General features: G+C 50.3%; 2 protein-coding genes across 4 annotated transcripts; one reads left to right on the top strand and one right to left on the bottom strand.

The window, feature by feature from the left end:
- Window positions 1-774: 774 nt before the first annotated feature.
- On the bottom strand, window positions 775-9,487 carry QPCTL (glutaminyl-peptide cyclotransferase like). 3 transcript variants are annotated; one of them, XM_007168159.2, is made up of 7 exons: window positions 9,236-9,484; window positions 8,593-8,736; window positions 7,548-7,829; window positions 5,857-6,009; window positions 5,657-5,756; window positions 5,043-5,159; window positions 775-2,948 (listed from the first exon to the last, which is right to left on the bottom strand). In XM_007168159.2, exons 1-7 carry the CDS (start codon window positions 9,443-9,445, stop codon window positions 2,890-2,892), a joined length of 1,065 nt encoding a protein of 354 aa, XP_007168221.2. In that variant the 5' UTR covers window positions 9,446-9,484; the 3' UTR covers window positions 775-2,889. The 3 variants fall into 3 exon arrangements, with proteins under 3 accessions (XP_007168221.2, XP_007168220.2, XP_007168222.2); XM_007168158.3 differs by having other exon boundaries at window positions 775-3,469; window positions 9,236-9,482; XM_007168160.2 differs by lacking the exon at window positions 7,548-7,829 and having other exon boundaries at window positions 775-3,469; window positions 9,236-9,487.
- An 873-nt stretch (window positions 9,488-10,360) lies between these two features.
- SNRPD2 (small nuclear ribonucleoprotein D2 polypeptide) lies at window positions 10,361-15,881 on the top strand. The gene is made up of 3 exons (XM_007168157.2): window positions 10,361-10,513; window positions 12,176-12,355; window positions 15,617-15,881. Coding segments are annotated over exons 1-3 (357 nt in total). The 5' UTR covers window positions 10,361-10,511; the 3' UTR covers window positions 15,792-15,881.
- Window positions 15,882-16,122: the final 241 nt, after the last annotated feature.

Raw genomic sequence — 16,122 nt, 5'->3', positions numbered from 1 at the left:
TAGCAGTTATTTAATACTTAGATTTTAGAATCAAAGAAACCTGGGTTTGAATCTTGGCTTGGTTTTGTGGGATTTTTGGTTTCCTATAGCGGGAAGGCCAGATTATTTGGACTCTCCTGCTGAAAACCAGAAGTAAAAAAAATCTGAAAAGCATCAAATATCCAATGAAATACAGTTAAGGATATACTCAGCCAAAAATTTAAGGGAAAGGCCCATGGGGCCCTGAAGCCACTTTTGCTCTGAGGGTATTTGCTGATGTGAACAAACTTGGATTTCGTATTTGTAGCCTTATTGGGACAAGCAGGCAGAAGTCAAGGTCAAAGCCTGTCCAAGGTGAAGAATCTAATAGGAGGTGGGATCCCACCAAACTACAAGCTCAGGTAAGGCTGACCCAGAACACTGCAGAGAAGATGTTTTAAATGCTGAGGGAGGGACTTTCCTGGTGGTGCAGTGGTTAAGAATTCTTTGCCTGCCAATGCAGGGGACATGGGTTCAAGCCCTGATCCAGGAAGATCCCACATGCCGCGGAGCAACTAAGCCTGTGCCAGCTACTGAGCCTGCGCTCTAGAGCCTGCGAGCCACAATTACTGAGCCCGCACGCCACAACTACTGAAGCCTGCGGGCCTAGAGCCCGTGCTCTGCGACGAGAGAAGCCACCGCAATGAGAAGCCTGTGCACCGCAACGAAGAGTAGCCCTCGCTTGCTGCAACCAGAGAAAGCCTGCACGCAGCGACGAAGACCCAACGCAGCCAAAAATAAAATAAATCAAATAAACAAGTTTTAAAAAAGATTTATTGAACTAAAGCTAGGTCTGAAGTAGCAGAGAGACCAAAAAAAGAAAGAAAATAGGAAGGTTATGGAGGATAGAGTGAGGAAGTCTGACACATTTAACTGGCGTTCTAGAATCAGAAGAGAGAATGGTGCAATGATAATATTTAAGGACACGATGATTGCAAATTCCAGACTGGTAAAAAGACCGGTATGCCCAGTGAGTCATAGGCAGGATAAATAAAAAGAAATGAATACCTAGACACATGCAGTGAAAGTGTCCAGCTGTGATCTTCAGCAATTGATTTCTCTGAAGCTCAGTTTCTTAATCTGAAAAATGAGAATACTGACAGTTCCTCAGAAGACTGACATGTGAGCTGTTGCATCTAGAATGTTCAACAGTTGTGCTTACCAAAGACACCTCGTGGCCTCTTCACAGTGTGAAGCTGGGGGAGCCTAAGTTTGGGGGACAGATGGGAGCTGGGGGAAACATCACCTTGCCAAGCATCAGCAGCCTCATCTGAAAAATGGGGCTCATGATCCTTACCCTGGATTCAAGTGGAAAATGTGCCCAGGTCCCTTGCCCAGAACCTGGCGTGTAGCACACTCAGCAAGATGACCTGCAGGGAGGCAAGGGGCCAAGGACGTCACTGAACACACTGCTTCCCCTAACATGGAGGTGATGGTTTCACCTACTTCTGGGATGGCTGTGAGGCTAAGGGGACCTGCTGCACTTTTAAGTGCTTGGCACCATGCCTGCCACACAAGAAATGAACAAACAGGAACTAACTTTGTGATTTGACACCCTCCTGCCACCCTGGCTGTTGATATCTGTCAGTTTCCTTTCTGAACTCAACTTCTGCCAATTCCACCTCTAAGAGGCCGTTAGTCCCCACCCCCCAAACCTCACTCTGACTTGCAGCCAATTAAAAGCCTCCGGGGGAGCTACTTCTGACCAACAATCTGTTGGTCCAGCACAGGTGATTTTTGGAAGGGAGGTAGGACATGGGGATAGGAGCACAGCTGTGGGTGAGAATCTGGGCTCTGTTCATAACTGGTTCGTAATTCTCAGCCCTGGCCACCTCGTTTGCAAAATGAGAACCGAAATTGTCCCTCAGCCCGTGAGTTCTCTCGAGTCCTCGCCAGCCTTGAGTTGGCTTGCAAGGCTGATGTTCACCTTCACTCTTTAACCCTGCATCCTGGCCTGGCACCCCTGTGGCCTACCAGGTCTCCATCGGAGTCACGAAATCAGCAGGTACAGAGCCCAACACGGGACTTCCTGTCTAGGTGCCCTTTAGGTTTGCTAAGGAGCTGTGAATGAACCAAACTTGTATCCTTAAGGACAGCATGTCCCAAAGTTTGCTGATCATGAGACTTCCTCAGGTGCTTGTTACAGAGTCCCAGCCCCTCCCTGAAGTTCTGATTCAGTAGGTGGGACCTGGGAGTCTGCATTTTATTTATTTATTTTGCCTCACTGCGCGGCTTGTGGGATCTTAGTTCCCTGACCAGGGGTTGAACCCGGGCCCCGGCAGTGAGAGTGCCGAGGCCTAACCACTGGACTGCCAGGGAATTCCCCGCATTTTTAAATAAGCACCCCAGTTGAGTCTGAAAATTAGGGCTGGGAAATAATTTCTTGGGCCATCACTAGAGTTTGCAGTTACACACACCATCTCCCACTCCTGTACCCACAGCCAAAAGGGAAAGGATGGTTTGGTGTAACTAGTTTACAGTGAGTCTAGATCTTTCTGACCCATTTCTACCATAAGTACACTCAAACTATCAAAACCCAGTGTTTCCCAAAGTATCTTCTCAGGTACCATAGTTCTGTGAGGTGTCTCCCAATAAAGGGGTTCCGTGGTGAAATACTTCGGGGAAATATTGCATTCTTTCTTGAAAATTCACATTGTGCAAATGAAGAAACTCATTTTATGTTGTCTCACCCCACTTTGGTCCCCCTTTTCATGCAACACCTACGTATGCTGGTTCTACAGGATATATTTTGCAGAAACACTGGTTTATTGGCCATTGGATCTGGCAGAATCTGGAGTCCCCAAGTATTGGCTTCCATCTCCTCTGTTCCCTGCTTACGAGCACATCTTCTGTGGGCCCCACATGGCACATTCATGTGGGAGTTGGGTTTGGGCTGATGCGGTAGCAAGGCTGCCATTCTGGAGAACGAACTGCCACAAAAACATAAGCCACAGAGAATTCATTTGGTCAGGTGTATTGCTGGTCCAGATGCCACTTGCTGACTAAAATGGAGAACGGCATTTGGCCCCTGCAGACCTGCAGCCCAAGTGTTTCCCTCAGGGCAGCGGCCAAGCTCTTATTCCTTTGGCTCTCACACCACAGTGGTCTGTCTCTTCCATGCCTTTGAAGAGTGGCAGCTTGAGATAAAGAAAGAGGGTCTTCCAGTCAGAGCACAAGCAGAGCCAAAGGTGTTAAAAAAGGACAAGCCAGCACACCGCAAGCAGGCCTGGCCAGAGCTCCTCGGCTCCAGGTGCCCTCGTCACATCTGCTGCTGGGTGCTTCTCCCTCAGAGTCCGCCAGGCAGGCTAGAGCCCCAGGTATTCAGCCAGGAACACGGCCAGGATGCGGCTCAGGTTGTGTACCGTGGGTGGGTGCAGGTTGGCCTCAGAGTCATCGGACGTGTGCCAGACAGAGGGGAAGGGTGTGGAGATGAGGTGGAGCACAGGGACCCCTGCAGGACAGAGAGGAGCCTCAGGCTTGTGCGTGGCCCCCAACTGACCCAGGAGCCCAGGCCCCCGTCTGGGGAGCCTTGCCTTGTCCCCCCCACAGCAGAAGATACTCTGTTGTGGCACTTGAAGAATTCTGAACAATGATTTTCAGCGTGTGAGGGTGCATGTTCGTTTTAAAAATACATCCAGTATGTTATTTTCATAACGCAAATTAGAAAAACTCAAAACTTAACAGATTATGGAAAGAGAGGAGAAGGGAACGAGGTCTTTGACCTTCCTTGCCGGGTATACATTATTAGGCTCTTTTTCTCTTCTTTACTGATAGTTAACGTTTATGTTCTATTCCAGGCCCGAGTCTAAGGCCATAAACACACACAATTTTATCCTTACAATAATCCTGGAAGGTGTACTATAATACCCGTTTTACAGATGTGGACACTGAGGCACAGAGGCAGGCCGAGTGATGTGCCTAAGGTCTCGCCTCTAGTAAAGAGCACAGTCAGAATTTGAACCCAGGCCATGTGTCTCCAGAGTGTGTGCTCCTAACCCTTGCACTGCACTGGGTTCCTGTCCTCAGAGTGTTTCACTCTTTGTTTGTCCAGATTTGGTAAGTATCTGTCCCCCTGCTAGACAGGAGCCAGGTGGATTATGGCCCGTCACTGTATCCCTGACAGCTAGCTCAGTATCTGCCTTGGGAAGTATTCAGTGAATGAATCAATAAAGGCATTGTAAGAAACGCATATTTGTTGAATGAGTAAATTATAGAATAAAAATTTAAAAAGCAGTTTTTAGCACTTACTGTATATGCCAAGCACCGTGTAAGAAGGCATTTTATATATCTAATCTCATCTAATCCTCCCAACTCTGAGACTAAGAATACATAACATAAATTTGGTGTAGCCACTATGGAAAACAGTATGAAGTTTCCTCAAAAAATTAAAAATAAAACTGCCATATGAAAAAAAAAAAAGAATACATACATACGTATGTGTTTGTATGTATCTATCTCTTCCTTTTCCAGAAGAAACGGGGCCACAGAGAGGCTCAGTAATTTGCCTTAGGTCAACCAACGGTAAGTTGCAGATCCTAGAACCCAGACCTATCCAATTCTAAAACCTATGTTTTGAACCCCTCTACCAGATGTCGTCAACCCTGGCTGTGCATCAGAATCACCTGGGAGTTTTGTAAAAATAATGCAGAGGCCCCAGATTGTGGTTCAGTAGGCCTGAAATGTGACTGGGCATTTTTCGAAGCTCTGGTGATTATGCTGGGTGGCCAAGGGCTTGAGAGGCAAGAACTAGAAGAAACTGCAATCACTGAGGCACAACCAGTAATAGCTAACATTTCTTGAACACTCGCTAGTGCCAGGCACTGGTCCAAGGGCTTTACATTCAATCCCCTCAACAACTCTGAGATGGGGGCTGTTATCATCCCCATCCTTACAGATGAGGAAATCAAGGCACAAAGAAGTTAAGCAGTTTGCCACCAGTCCCCTAATCTGGGAAGGGGCCAGGGCCAGGTCGCATCTGTGGCTCGCTGAGACCCCTGCCCACCACGCCTCCCCACAGCAAGTACCTCGGCGGAGGAAGGGGATGTGGTCGTCTTCCACAGAGCCAGGGGGCTCCCCGGGCTGGAAGTACATCACTTCCCAAGGATGAGACTGCAGTAGGTTCAGACGGTGCAGGCGCTTCTCTGGAGGCGGTGGGGATTAGAGAGCAAGGGTCAGCCCCTCAACGGTCAAAGGTTCCCCTGCTCACAAATCAGAGGAGGGCAGGGGGTCTGGGGGTGAAGCCCTGGTCATCCCAACAAGGATGAATGTTAGTTACCCCTTACTGCAGGCCGACTATGTTCCCAGTCTCAATTAATCCCTCTGAGTCTAAGGAGGTAGATACCCCTATTATTACCATCATGCCCATTTTACAGATAGGAAATTGAGGCTCAGAGAGAGGAAGCCACTTGCCCAAGCTCACACAGCTGGTAAGAAAGAGAGCCAGAATTTGAACCCAGGGCTATCTGACCCCAGAGCCCCCGTTTGTAATCACTTCATTTGACTGCTGTGGGGTCTTTTTGTGTTTCTGCCCTAGTGGTTTAGAGAGAGAATAGGGAGGTAGAGGGAAGGCTAGATGACCCCTTAGAGGACAGGTGCCTGGCCTCCCTCCAGCATCCCAGGTGGGTGCCTGCCTCCTTACCGACGCTCCTCAGCCGATGGAACCAGCGGGCCGTGCGAGGAAAGTGACTGTAGAAGGTCGGGTTGGGGGCTCCCAGGAGATCAAGAAGCATAAAGAGATCCTAGGGAGAGAGGCCAGGACTGGAGAGGCCAGGCGGGATGCTGCCAGCCTCGTGTCACCCGCTTCCCACCTCACCGGAACCCAGTGGGGTCTGGTCTTACAATAGCCTGGATCCTGGTGAAGCCGGGGCCGTGGGGTGCAGACTCCATGAGCTGGGCCAGGTGCCGGGAGCCGTAAAGCGAGTCCTTGGGTCCCCACTCCTTCAGTGCCTCTTCACCGTCCAAGAAGAGCAGCTGCAAGGTCACTGGGGCTGCCTGTGAGGGCCAGTGGTCAGGGCCGGCTCAGTGCCAGCCCTCAGCCTCAACGCACACACATTTCCTGCCTGCTTGCACAGCTGACTAGGGCAAACTAAGTCTCTGCACTCGAAGAGCACGGTGGCCAAGAGTACAGACTCGGAGCCAGACTGCCTGCGTTCAAATCCTGGCTGGGCTGCTCAGTAGCCAAGCAGTCGTGGGTAAGTTACTAAGTTCTCAAAGCACCGGCTTCCTTATGTAGAAATGGGGTTAATACCAGTTCTCATCATAGGGTAGGATTTGAACCCAGGTCCTAGGACAGCGCCTGGCACATAGTAACTAAATAAGGGTTAGCTCTGATTGTAATTGTTATTCCTCAAGTTCATGTAGCAAAAGAGACAGACCCACAAATAAATAATTATACAAACGATGAAATGCAGTCAGGCAAATGCTTCCAAGAACAACAGCGTCCTGATCTGGCCTAGGGAACATGTCAGGTCTGTTGGAAAGGGATGTTTGCACTGAGACTGAGTAGGAGCTGGCCTGGCAAAATGGAGCAGAGGGAAGAGTGTTCCCCGGTGAGGAAGCAACATGAATCAGGACTGGGGCCAAAGAAGGGGCCAAAGAGGTTTGAGTAGAGGCCCAAGGGGTCAGCAAGGGCCAGGGAGCTTGGGCTTTGTTACAGGGGCACTGGGGTTTGAGCCATGGAAGGGATCTGAGCAGGGGAGGAGCGTGAGGAGATCTGTGTTTCCGTTCATTCATTCCATACATTTAAAAAAATTTTTTTCCCACAGGGTTGATGTTTTTATCTTTTTGTTGTTGTTGTTTTGGCATGTGGGCTCTTAGTTCCCCGACCAGGGATCGAACCCATGCCCCTGCATTGGAAGCACAGAGTCCTAACCACTGGACCACCAGGGAAGTCCCTCCATACATTTTTATTGACATCCTACTTTATGCCAGGCAATATTCTCAGCCCAGAGGATACAGCAGGAAATAAGCGCAGCCAAGGGCCTGCCTATCTGGAGCTTATTCTAGTTGGGGAGACATAAACAAATCAACATAAAGCACCATGAGGCATGGGAGAGTGACAGGGAGCTATTTTAGGGTGGCTGGGAAGGTCTCTTTGAGGAGGTGACATCAAAGTGGACATCTGAATGAAGGGTGGCAGCCAGCCAGGAATATATCTGAGAAAATCACATTCTAGGCAGAGCAAAGAGCAAGTGCAAATGCCTGGGGTGGGAGTGAATTGTGTGGCTTGAGGTACACGGAGGAGGTGGGAGGCTAGAGTGGAGTGAGCGAGGGGTGAGAGGTGGGAGGGGAGACCAGAGAGGTGAGAGGGCACACCTCATGGGCTAAGAGAAGGGCTCTGGCTTATTTGTGGAACAAGGTGAGAGCTGTGGGAGGATTTTAGGCAGAGAAGGGACAGGATCTGACATTCAGGAAATGGAAAGACCCTGTGGCTGTGTTGTGGAGCGGAGGAAGACAAGACCAAGCACGGGATGGTGTTGGTATGGACCAAGGTAGAGGCAGTCTCCACCCACCCTACCCCGGCTCCTCACCTGCTCCTTGGCTCTGGCCAGCTCCAGGTCCAGGGCCTGGGCCAGCTCCAGTAGGAGGGCACAAGGCACAGCTGAATCCGTGGCCCCAATAAAGGGGGCTGACCCAGATGGGAAGAGCTTTGAGTCGTAATGGCAGGCAAGGGTGAGGTGACGGGCAGCCCTTGGGTCCAGCGTGGCCACCACGTTGCTGAAGTGCAGTGGCCCCAGGGGTGTCGAGGCTGTGAAGGGGTCCAGTTCTACATGCCAGCCTGCCGTCAGGGTCCGCAGTGTGGCCTCCAGGAACTAGTGGCAAGAGATAGGTGGGAGAGTGGGTGGGGACTGGGGAGAAGGTCGGAAGAAGGGCCATGTGACCTGAACCAGGCCGAGCAGTCGGGTTGACTCATAAATCTCACTTTGGTTTAATCGTTCCCTTGATACACTTCTGCTGAGTACCTACTAAGTGCCAGGCGTGGAGTGACCCTGTCTCTTGATGCCAAGACTAATCACAGCTCACCCTTCCATAGCACTCACTCTGTGCCAAGCCCTTGTTCTAGGAACCCTGTGGAGTGGGGACTGTCATTGGTTCCATTTTGCAGATGAGGAAACTGAGGCACAGAGAAGTTAAGAAACTAGTTCAAGGTTACACTCCAAGTGGCAGATGTGGATTTGAACTCAGGCAGTGTTCAAATGACTCTCAATACTTTCTGGGAGGCAATGTAGTGATGTTACCGCACCGGCTCTGGAGCCAACCCATTTGGGTTGAAACCCTAGGTCTATCATTCATTAGCTGTGGGATTTGGGCAAAATGCCTAACTGTTCTGCGCCTCAGTTTCCCCATCTACATAATGAAGATCAGATTGGTGCCCACCTTATCCGGCTATTGCTGATGCTTAGCATATAGTAAGATTTTGGTGGGGGCAGTAAAGAGGGCAGTGGTCTGGTGGTTAGCAGGATAGGACTCTAGAGTCATATTACGCCCAGCCAGAGCCCTAGCTCTGCCACTTGGGCAGAATACCCATTTCCTTGGTGGGCTGCGGGGTCAGGGGTTGGAGGTGGGGCCCCTTACCTTTCTGACTTGGAGATTGCCGGGGCTGCCGGGGGTCCGCACAACCAGCAGGGGGCGCAGATAATTGTTCCAGAGACGGTGAGGGTCCAGTTGCCCCACCACCCTCCGCACCCCGGCTTCGGGGAGACTTCCGATCGATGGGCCCTTGGGAAGGGGGTGGGGAAGAGAAGAGCAGAGCGTGAAAGCAACCCTCATTCCAACTCTACCCTGGGGGCTGTCGTCCCCTAGGAAGCCCCAGTTCCTCTTCTTAATCGCAGCTTCCAGCATCGGAGGTTTCTAGGATAAATCCTACACTCGGGAAAGTGCCCCCAAGCCCATCCGGCCCAGCCCACCCAAATCTTGATGGGGGAAATCGAGGCCCAGCGAGAGTAAGGGACTCTTCCAAATAAATGACTTTAGGAATAGAACCCAGAACTCCCAGTCTTACTCCTCCAGACCCTTCCTCTTACGGGGTAACCGCTATTACACAACAAGCCCGAAGCCTCATTCCGTTGGAAAGAGGCACGCGCTCTAAAGACGGAGACAGCGGCACCTGCGGCTAGGGCAATACGATAAAGATAAAGCCACGTCAACCTGAAACCTTGGAGAAGGCGAGGCGGGGAATAAGGGCTCCCGCAGTGCCCGCGTCCCCTCCCGGCCTCACCCGCAGCTCCCGGCCTAGCGGCAGCTCCTCAGTCTGCTGGTACCAGCCGCTCCAAATGGTGTATAACACCGAGGCCACCGCCAGCGCCAGCAGCAGCAGAGGCAACAGCTGCGCCCGAGGTAGCAGGCGGCGCTTGGGCGGTGAGGGTGGCTCCAAAAGGCCGCGTTCCCCGAGCCGTAGCCGGGGCCGCCCGCGGCCCCCGGAACGCATGGCAGCTTTGCCCTGAAACCGGTCTGGGACAGCGGATAGAGTTTAGGCCCAGCCAAGTCCCGCCCCGTGGAATCACCGGACCAATGAGCAACAAGAGCGGCTGCACGATCCCACCCTTCCGCGGGCAGTAAAGCCAATGGGACTTTCGTTCTGAGGACACGCCTCCCTGTCTCCCCGGAGCTTTGGGGGTTGGTTCCCCTGAGGGTTGCACAGCCCAAAAGGGAGCGCGAAAGAGGTAGGCACCGCCTCAGCGGAGAAGGGGAAGCCAATGAGAAGCGTTTGATCATGGAAAACATTCGACCTGCCGGGCGCAGGTCCACACCCCTCCCGGATGTAGGCAAAGGATTGGTTACCCCTAGTCAAAAGATCAATAGACACGTAAATGAACGGTCCCCGAAGGAAAAGGGGCGGTGTCCATCACGGAAGCGAGGAGCGGATTGGCTTCGCGGAGGCCGCTCCCCCAAAGGCAGGGCGGGCGGGCATGTGGAAATAGCTTGTCTTTTCCTTCCTTCAACCTGTGCGGTTCTACAACAAAATGGTTTGAAATCAACTGGGCTGAATGTCAATATTATGACATAGTATGAGTGAGTTTCGTGTTTGGTAATTGGAATCATTGTTGCTTTTGTTGTGGTCATCCATTTACAATGCTTGGTGTCAGTTTATTTATCTCTTATAAAAATAAAATACAGTGTGTGTGTGTGAGTTGTGGGGGAAAAAAAAGGAAACTTTAAAAAAAAGACAAAAACAAAAAAACAAACAAACAAAAAATGGTTTGAATCAGTCCCGCTTTCTTTTCCTCTCCATTGTCGTGAACATCCGCCCCGTACTGTCCTGAATGGCCTGGAATCACCACGTGAAGCTTTTATCCCACAGCCGCGAAGGGCCGGCAGAAATCGCTATGGCAACCGGCCACGCCCCCATCCACTGGTTGGGTTTGCGCAGGCGCCCACGGAAATGGGCCTCAGGAAGCGGAAGTCCCGCCTCGGTGTCGCTCTCTCTGAGGAAGGCAGAAGCAACGCGGAGGAGACGGTAGTGACTTGAGAGTGCGGCCACCACTATCGCCAACATGTGAGGCTGGGCTAGGCTGAGGTGGCGGGAGTGGGGTTGAGGGCGTAAATTTGGCCACTTACCGGTGGAAGGGGATGGGCAGGGCGGGGGGCGGAGGCAAACATTTTAGGGGTAAAGTGGCGTAATTTTCTACTGATGCGTTTGAGAACGGACGTGGGGCCTTTGACGGATTCTGACTTCGGGAGGAGGGACAGCTTTATCTGATAACGGGCTGGGCTTTCCCAAATAATGAATCTTACTGAAATGAATGTTAAGGGGAAGCGCTTTTACGAATAAAGAATCTGGAACAGGGGAGTACGAACTTGTAGGAAAAACGATCTTAGATAAGGGGCTTATACGGATAATTTGAGCTGGAGACGGTTGGCTTTCCAATTTCATTCTCGATTTTTACGGATAACGAGTTACGGGAATGGTTTTCCTTACGTATTCATTCAACAATTATTTATTGAGTGCTCCTCTATCAGGCTACTTTAGACACATAGGCTCTATCAGTGAATTACCCGACTCCCCCAAGGAAGAAAATCCCCTTCTGCATCTTATGGGATGGGAAGAGGCAGGCAGTAAACGTACTGGTAATAAACAGGTAAAGGCAGGCAGTAAACGTACTGGTAATAAACAGGTAAAGTATGTGGTGTGTTAGGTGACCGGGACTATAAATAAAGAAACAGTAGAGCAGGGTGAAACAATGTGGAACGCCACTTTTGAGAGACAGGACACATAAAGGAGGCAACACTTGAGCAAAAACCTGAAGAAAGTGAGAGAGCGAACCACAGAGATATCTGGGGAGGTATCCAGGCAGAGGGAAAAGCAAATGCAGGGACCCAAGAAGAAAGTTCGCCTAATATCTGTTTTTTTTATATAAATTTATTTAGTTTTGGCTGTGTTGGGTCTTCGTTGCTGCGCGGAGGCGTTTCTCTAGTTATGGCGAGCGGGGGCTACTCTTCGTTGTGGTGTGCGGGCTTCTCACTGCGGTGGCTTCTCTTGTTGCGGAGCACGGGCTCCAGGCGCGCGGGCTCAGTAGTTGTGGCGCACGGGCTTAGTTCCGCAGCATGTGGGATCTTCCCAGACCAGGGCTCGAACCCGTGTCCCCTGCATTGGCAGGCGATTCTTAACCACTGCGCCACCAGAGAAGCCCATGAGAGGGTTTTGAAGAGTGAGATGATATATGGCTTGAGTCTTGGCACCATCCCCGAGACTGCTCTGTGGAGAGCAAACTGTTGGGGAGCGTGGGCGGAGTCAGGGAGACCAGTAGGAGAGAGATGATGGAGGTTTAAGCCATGGTAAGAAATGGACAGATTCCGATATATTTTAGCGGCAGATGACAGGATTTGCTGACAGATTGAATGTAGGATGTGAGAGAAGGAAAGAAGAGTCAAGTTGACATTAAGAGTTTTTGCTCAAAGAACTAGAAGGATGGAGTTGCCATTGATGGAGATGAGGAAGGCTGTGGATAGTATAGTATAAGTTGGGGGTATTGGGGGATCTGGAGTTTAGCCTAGGACGTGAAGGGTGGAAATGTCTATTAGGCATCCAAGTGGTGATGCCGAGAGAGGACCGAGCAGGAGGGTGGGTGTGTGAGGGAGACACCGAGCCAGAGGCCATGACCACCCAGGCTCGGGCTCTGGGCCCTCTCACCTATGGGTTCCATACTTGCCCACTTAGGAGCCTCCTCAACAAGCCCAAGAGTGAGATGACCCCGGAGGAGCTGCAGAAGCGGGAGGAGGAGGAGTTTAACACAGGGCCACTCTCCGTGCTCACCCAGTCGGTCAAGAACAACACCCAAGTGCTCATCAACTGCCGCAACAACAAGAAGCTCCTGGGCCGTGTGAAGGCCTTCGACAGGTAAATGCCTGGGTCTGGGGAGGTGTTCTTTCCAGGCCTGGAGAAGCAGTCCCAGCTCCAGTCCGAAGCCCAGGGCAGAAGCATCTCAGGACCTCAAGATGTGGTGGTCCATCATTGTCCCTCCAGCTGTGAAGCACAGTGGTTATGGTCATGTACTTGGGAGCCAGTCTTCCTGGATTCATGTCCCAGCTCTGCCTCTTAACAGCCATGTGACCTTTGGCAAGTGGTTTTATCTCGTCCGTACAGTGGCAGTAATCATGGTGGTTGCGAAGATTCAATCACTTAATACACGTGAAGCGTAGTAAGTCATTAGAAGTCGAGCATCTGGCACACAGAGCTCTTAATCAGTTTTTTTGCAGTTATTGCATAATGAGAGCATCCACCTGGGTCAGGTACTGTTTTAGGCTCCAGAGATACAGCAATGATGGAAATAAACATGGTTCCTATACTCAGGGAGCTTATGCTGTAGGCAGGGAAGCCGACAGCAAACACATAAATAATGTCATAAAGACAAGTGATGATAAATTCTATGCAGAAAAGTAAAGCCAGGTAAGAGTTTGAAGTACCGGGAAGGGGGTGCTGTCTTAGGTAGATAATATGGGAGGCCTCAAAGGAAGAGACAACAGTGGACAGATATGAATAAAATGAAGGTGCAAGCTAGGGTCTGAGTGTTTCAGCCATAGGGAGCAGCAAATGATTTTTCCTCTCTGGGCCTCAGTGTCCTTATCTGTGAAATATGCATCATAATAATACCCCTCAGAACAGTTGTGAGGCTTAAATGATATTATGTATGAAGAGCACTTGGCTCAGTACCTAACACATAATAAATGCTCAGTAAACATATGACCTGCAGCCTTTAGTTAGCATTTGGGAAGTGCTTTCCTCACAGTGGTGTGATGAAACTTACTTCTGGAATGCTTTTGCCACTAGCTTTTATGTGACCATGAACAAGTCTTTCACTCAGCCTTAGTTTCCCCTTGAGTAAAATGAGAATGAGAACAACAGGAAGTGCCAGGTACAGGAGGCAGATAGGTCTGGATTCGAACACAGGCTCTGCCACTTCCAGACTCCGTGACCTTGGGTGAGTCACTTCATCCCACTGTGCTCAGTTTCCTGCTCTAGAAGCTGGAGAGAACTAGTAAACCAGTGTTTACCTCCTGGGGGTGAGATGCAGGGAGGATTGATGGGTTAATGCTTAAAAAGTGCTTAAAGGGGCCTGGTGAGTGCCTATATGGTAAGTGCTCAATAGGTGGTGGAGATATATATATATATATATAAATAATTTTTTTCAGCTGACTCTTTCCTTTTCCCCTAGCTTCCTCCTCTGCCCCCATATCATCCTCTCATCCCTCTCCCCACCCAGCCTACCACCCTAGTATGTGTCCTGCCATGTTTGATTCACCCAGAGACTCCTTTGTGGTGGTAGTTAACAGCTTTATTGAGGCATAATTGATTTGTCATAATATCGTAAAATTGTTTTTAAGATAGAATCTTCCGTGTGCTCTGTTGCATCTTGTTTTTTCACACAAATCAGTGGTCTGAGGACATCACTGCAAGTTAGCTAAGGCATTCTTAACCACTTTATTTGCTTAATTATGTTACTTTCTTGAGTGGGTGATGGATGCAAAATTTGAAAAATACAAAAGGCACCCAATGAAGAGCAAGTCTTTCCTCTCCGTGCCCCAGTTGCCCTCCCCAGGGACCCCATCATGGCTAATTTCTCAGGTCTCCTCCAGGAGGATTACTTGCACAGAACATCATACATGTAGATACAGGAGGGTACTTTTTATTTATTTTTAAGTCACTACTAATGGCATGTCACGCCGTTTTAGACCTTGGTTTTTTCACTTAACAATATACCTTGGAAATGTTCCCATATTGGTATGCTACTTCCTTTTTTTAACTTATTTTCTCTGAATTGGTAATATATTCACATGATTTCCAAAACAGTAATAACAGTCCAATGAAAAGTTTCCATCTGGTTTGGCTCCAGTCTACCTAGGTCACCCCCACTGCCACCAGTCTTTAGGTGCATTTCAAGGATTTAGTATTGCACAACCAGGTGGTGGAATGTATGTTTTTCCTACCCACTTTCTTCCTACGGAAGATTGCTTTCCATGCACGCTGTTCCCTCCCTTGCCTTTTTCACTCAGCAGTGTCTCCTGGAGGCTACTGCATAGCACGGCACAGAGCTTCCTCATGTGCTCCTCACGGGCTTCCTCGTCTTTCTTTTTTTTTTATAAATTTATTTATTTTATTTATTTATTATTTTTGGCTGCTTTGGGTCTTCGTTGCTACTTTACGTTGCGCTGCATGGGCTTCTCACTGCAGTGCCTTCTCTTGTTGCGGAGCACGGGCTCTAGGCACTCGGGCTTCAGTAGTTGTGACTCGCTGGCTCAGTAGTTGTGGTGCACGGGCTTAGTTGCTCCGCGGCATGTGGGATCTTCCCGGACCAGGGCTCGAATCCGTGTCCCCTGCATTGGCAGGCGGATTCTTAACCACTGCACCACCAGGGAAGCCCCCTCGTCTTTCTTATGCTTGGTAATATTTCCCTGTATCCTCCTATCTCTTTACCTTGCTTTAATTTTTCTTCATAGCACTTGCTACCACCTGACAGTATATTACAGGTGTCTTTGTTTACTTGTTTAGTGTTCTTCTCCCCTCACTAGACTGCAGACCCCATGAGGGTAGGGATATTATCCCTTTTATTCATTGCTGTATTCATTGCAAGCGTTTGTTGACTGAGCTAATCTGTACTGTCGTCACACGTGCCCCCCCCCAGCACCCTGAGGACAGGGGCAAAAAGCAGGACTGGAGTGGAGGTGTCACGTACCGGCCTCAGGCCCCAGGGACCTCGGGTTCTCCAGAGAGAGGCTATACCTTGCTTATGCCACCAGAAGTACTCGGAGTTAAAAAGCACAAGCAGCACCATTTCATTTGCCTTTATCCTGTGCCAGGCCCTGTTCTAAGTACTTAACAAGAATACTGTATTGATTCATTTAATCTTCACAACAGCCCTAGGAGGTAGGCACCATGAATGTCTCCATTATAGAGAGGGGGAAACTGAGGCACAGAGGGGTGAAGTCCTTTGCCCAAGCTTCAAGCTGAGGACTTGCAGAGGTGGCCTTGGAGCCCCGGCCATCCTGGTCCCGGGCCTGCGCCTTCCCCCACGCCACGCTGATGGAGGAAGAGGCAGTACTGCACAGAGTGGGGGGGTCAGGAGGCTCCCTCTCATTCCTGATGCCTCCCTCTGCCCACCAGGCACTGCAACATGGTGCTGGAGAACGTGAAGGAGATGTGGACCGAAGTCCCCAAGAGCGGCAAGGGCAAGAAGAAGTCCAAGCCAGTCAACAAGGACCGCTACATCTCAAAAATGTTCCTGCGCGGGGACTCGGTCATTGTGGTCCTGCGGAACCCGCTCATTGCCGGCAAGTAGGGGCCTCCTCCCCGCCGTCAGAACTTGCCCCCTCGTTTTGCGAAGACCTGCCCTTTGTGCTGGGAACAATAAAGTTGTGTGTTTTTTCTAGTGGCCTCTGTCTGTTCACAAGGCCTAGAGAGTGGGGCAGACCCAGGAGGGGGGCAGCCGGGCATGGGGCCAAGCACGGGGATTGGGACCTCCCTGAGCAGGTGAAGAGGCCTGGTCTCTGCCCCTTCCAGGCCTGACTTTCCCCTTCTGGGAAGTGAATTGGTTGGGCAGAGGGAGCTTTTGCTGCCTTTTGTGTTTTAATTTGTTCTAGCATCTCGTCACTTTCTCTTTCTCTTCCTTT

The sequence above is a fragment of the Balaenoptera acutorostrata genome, chromosome 19 (genome assembly GCF_949987535.1).
Source record: "Balaenoptera acutorostrata chromosome 19, mBalAcu1.1, whole genome shotgun sequence".
Taxonomy (NCBI): domain Eukaryota; kingdom Metazoa; phylum Chordata; class Mammalia; order Artiodactyla; family Balaenopteridae; genus Balaenoptera; species Balaenoptera acutorostrata.
The sequence above is the reverse complement of the archived record's forward strand: the minus strand, read 5'-3'. Positions and strand labels throughout refer to the sequence as shown.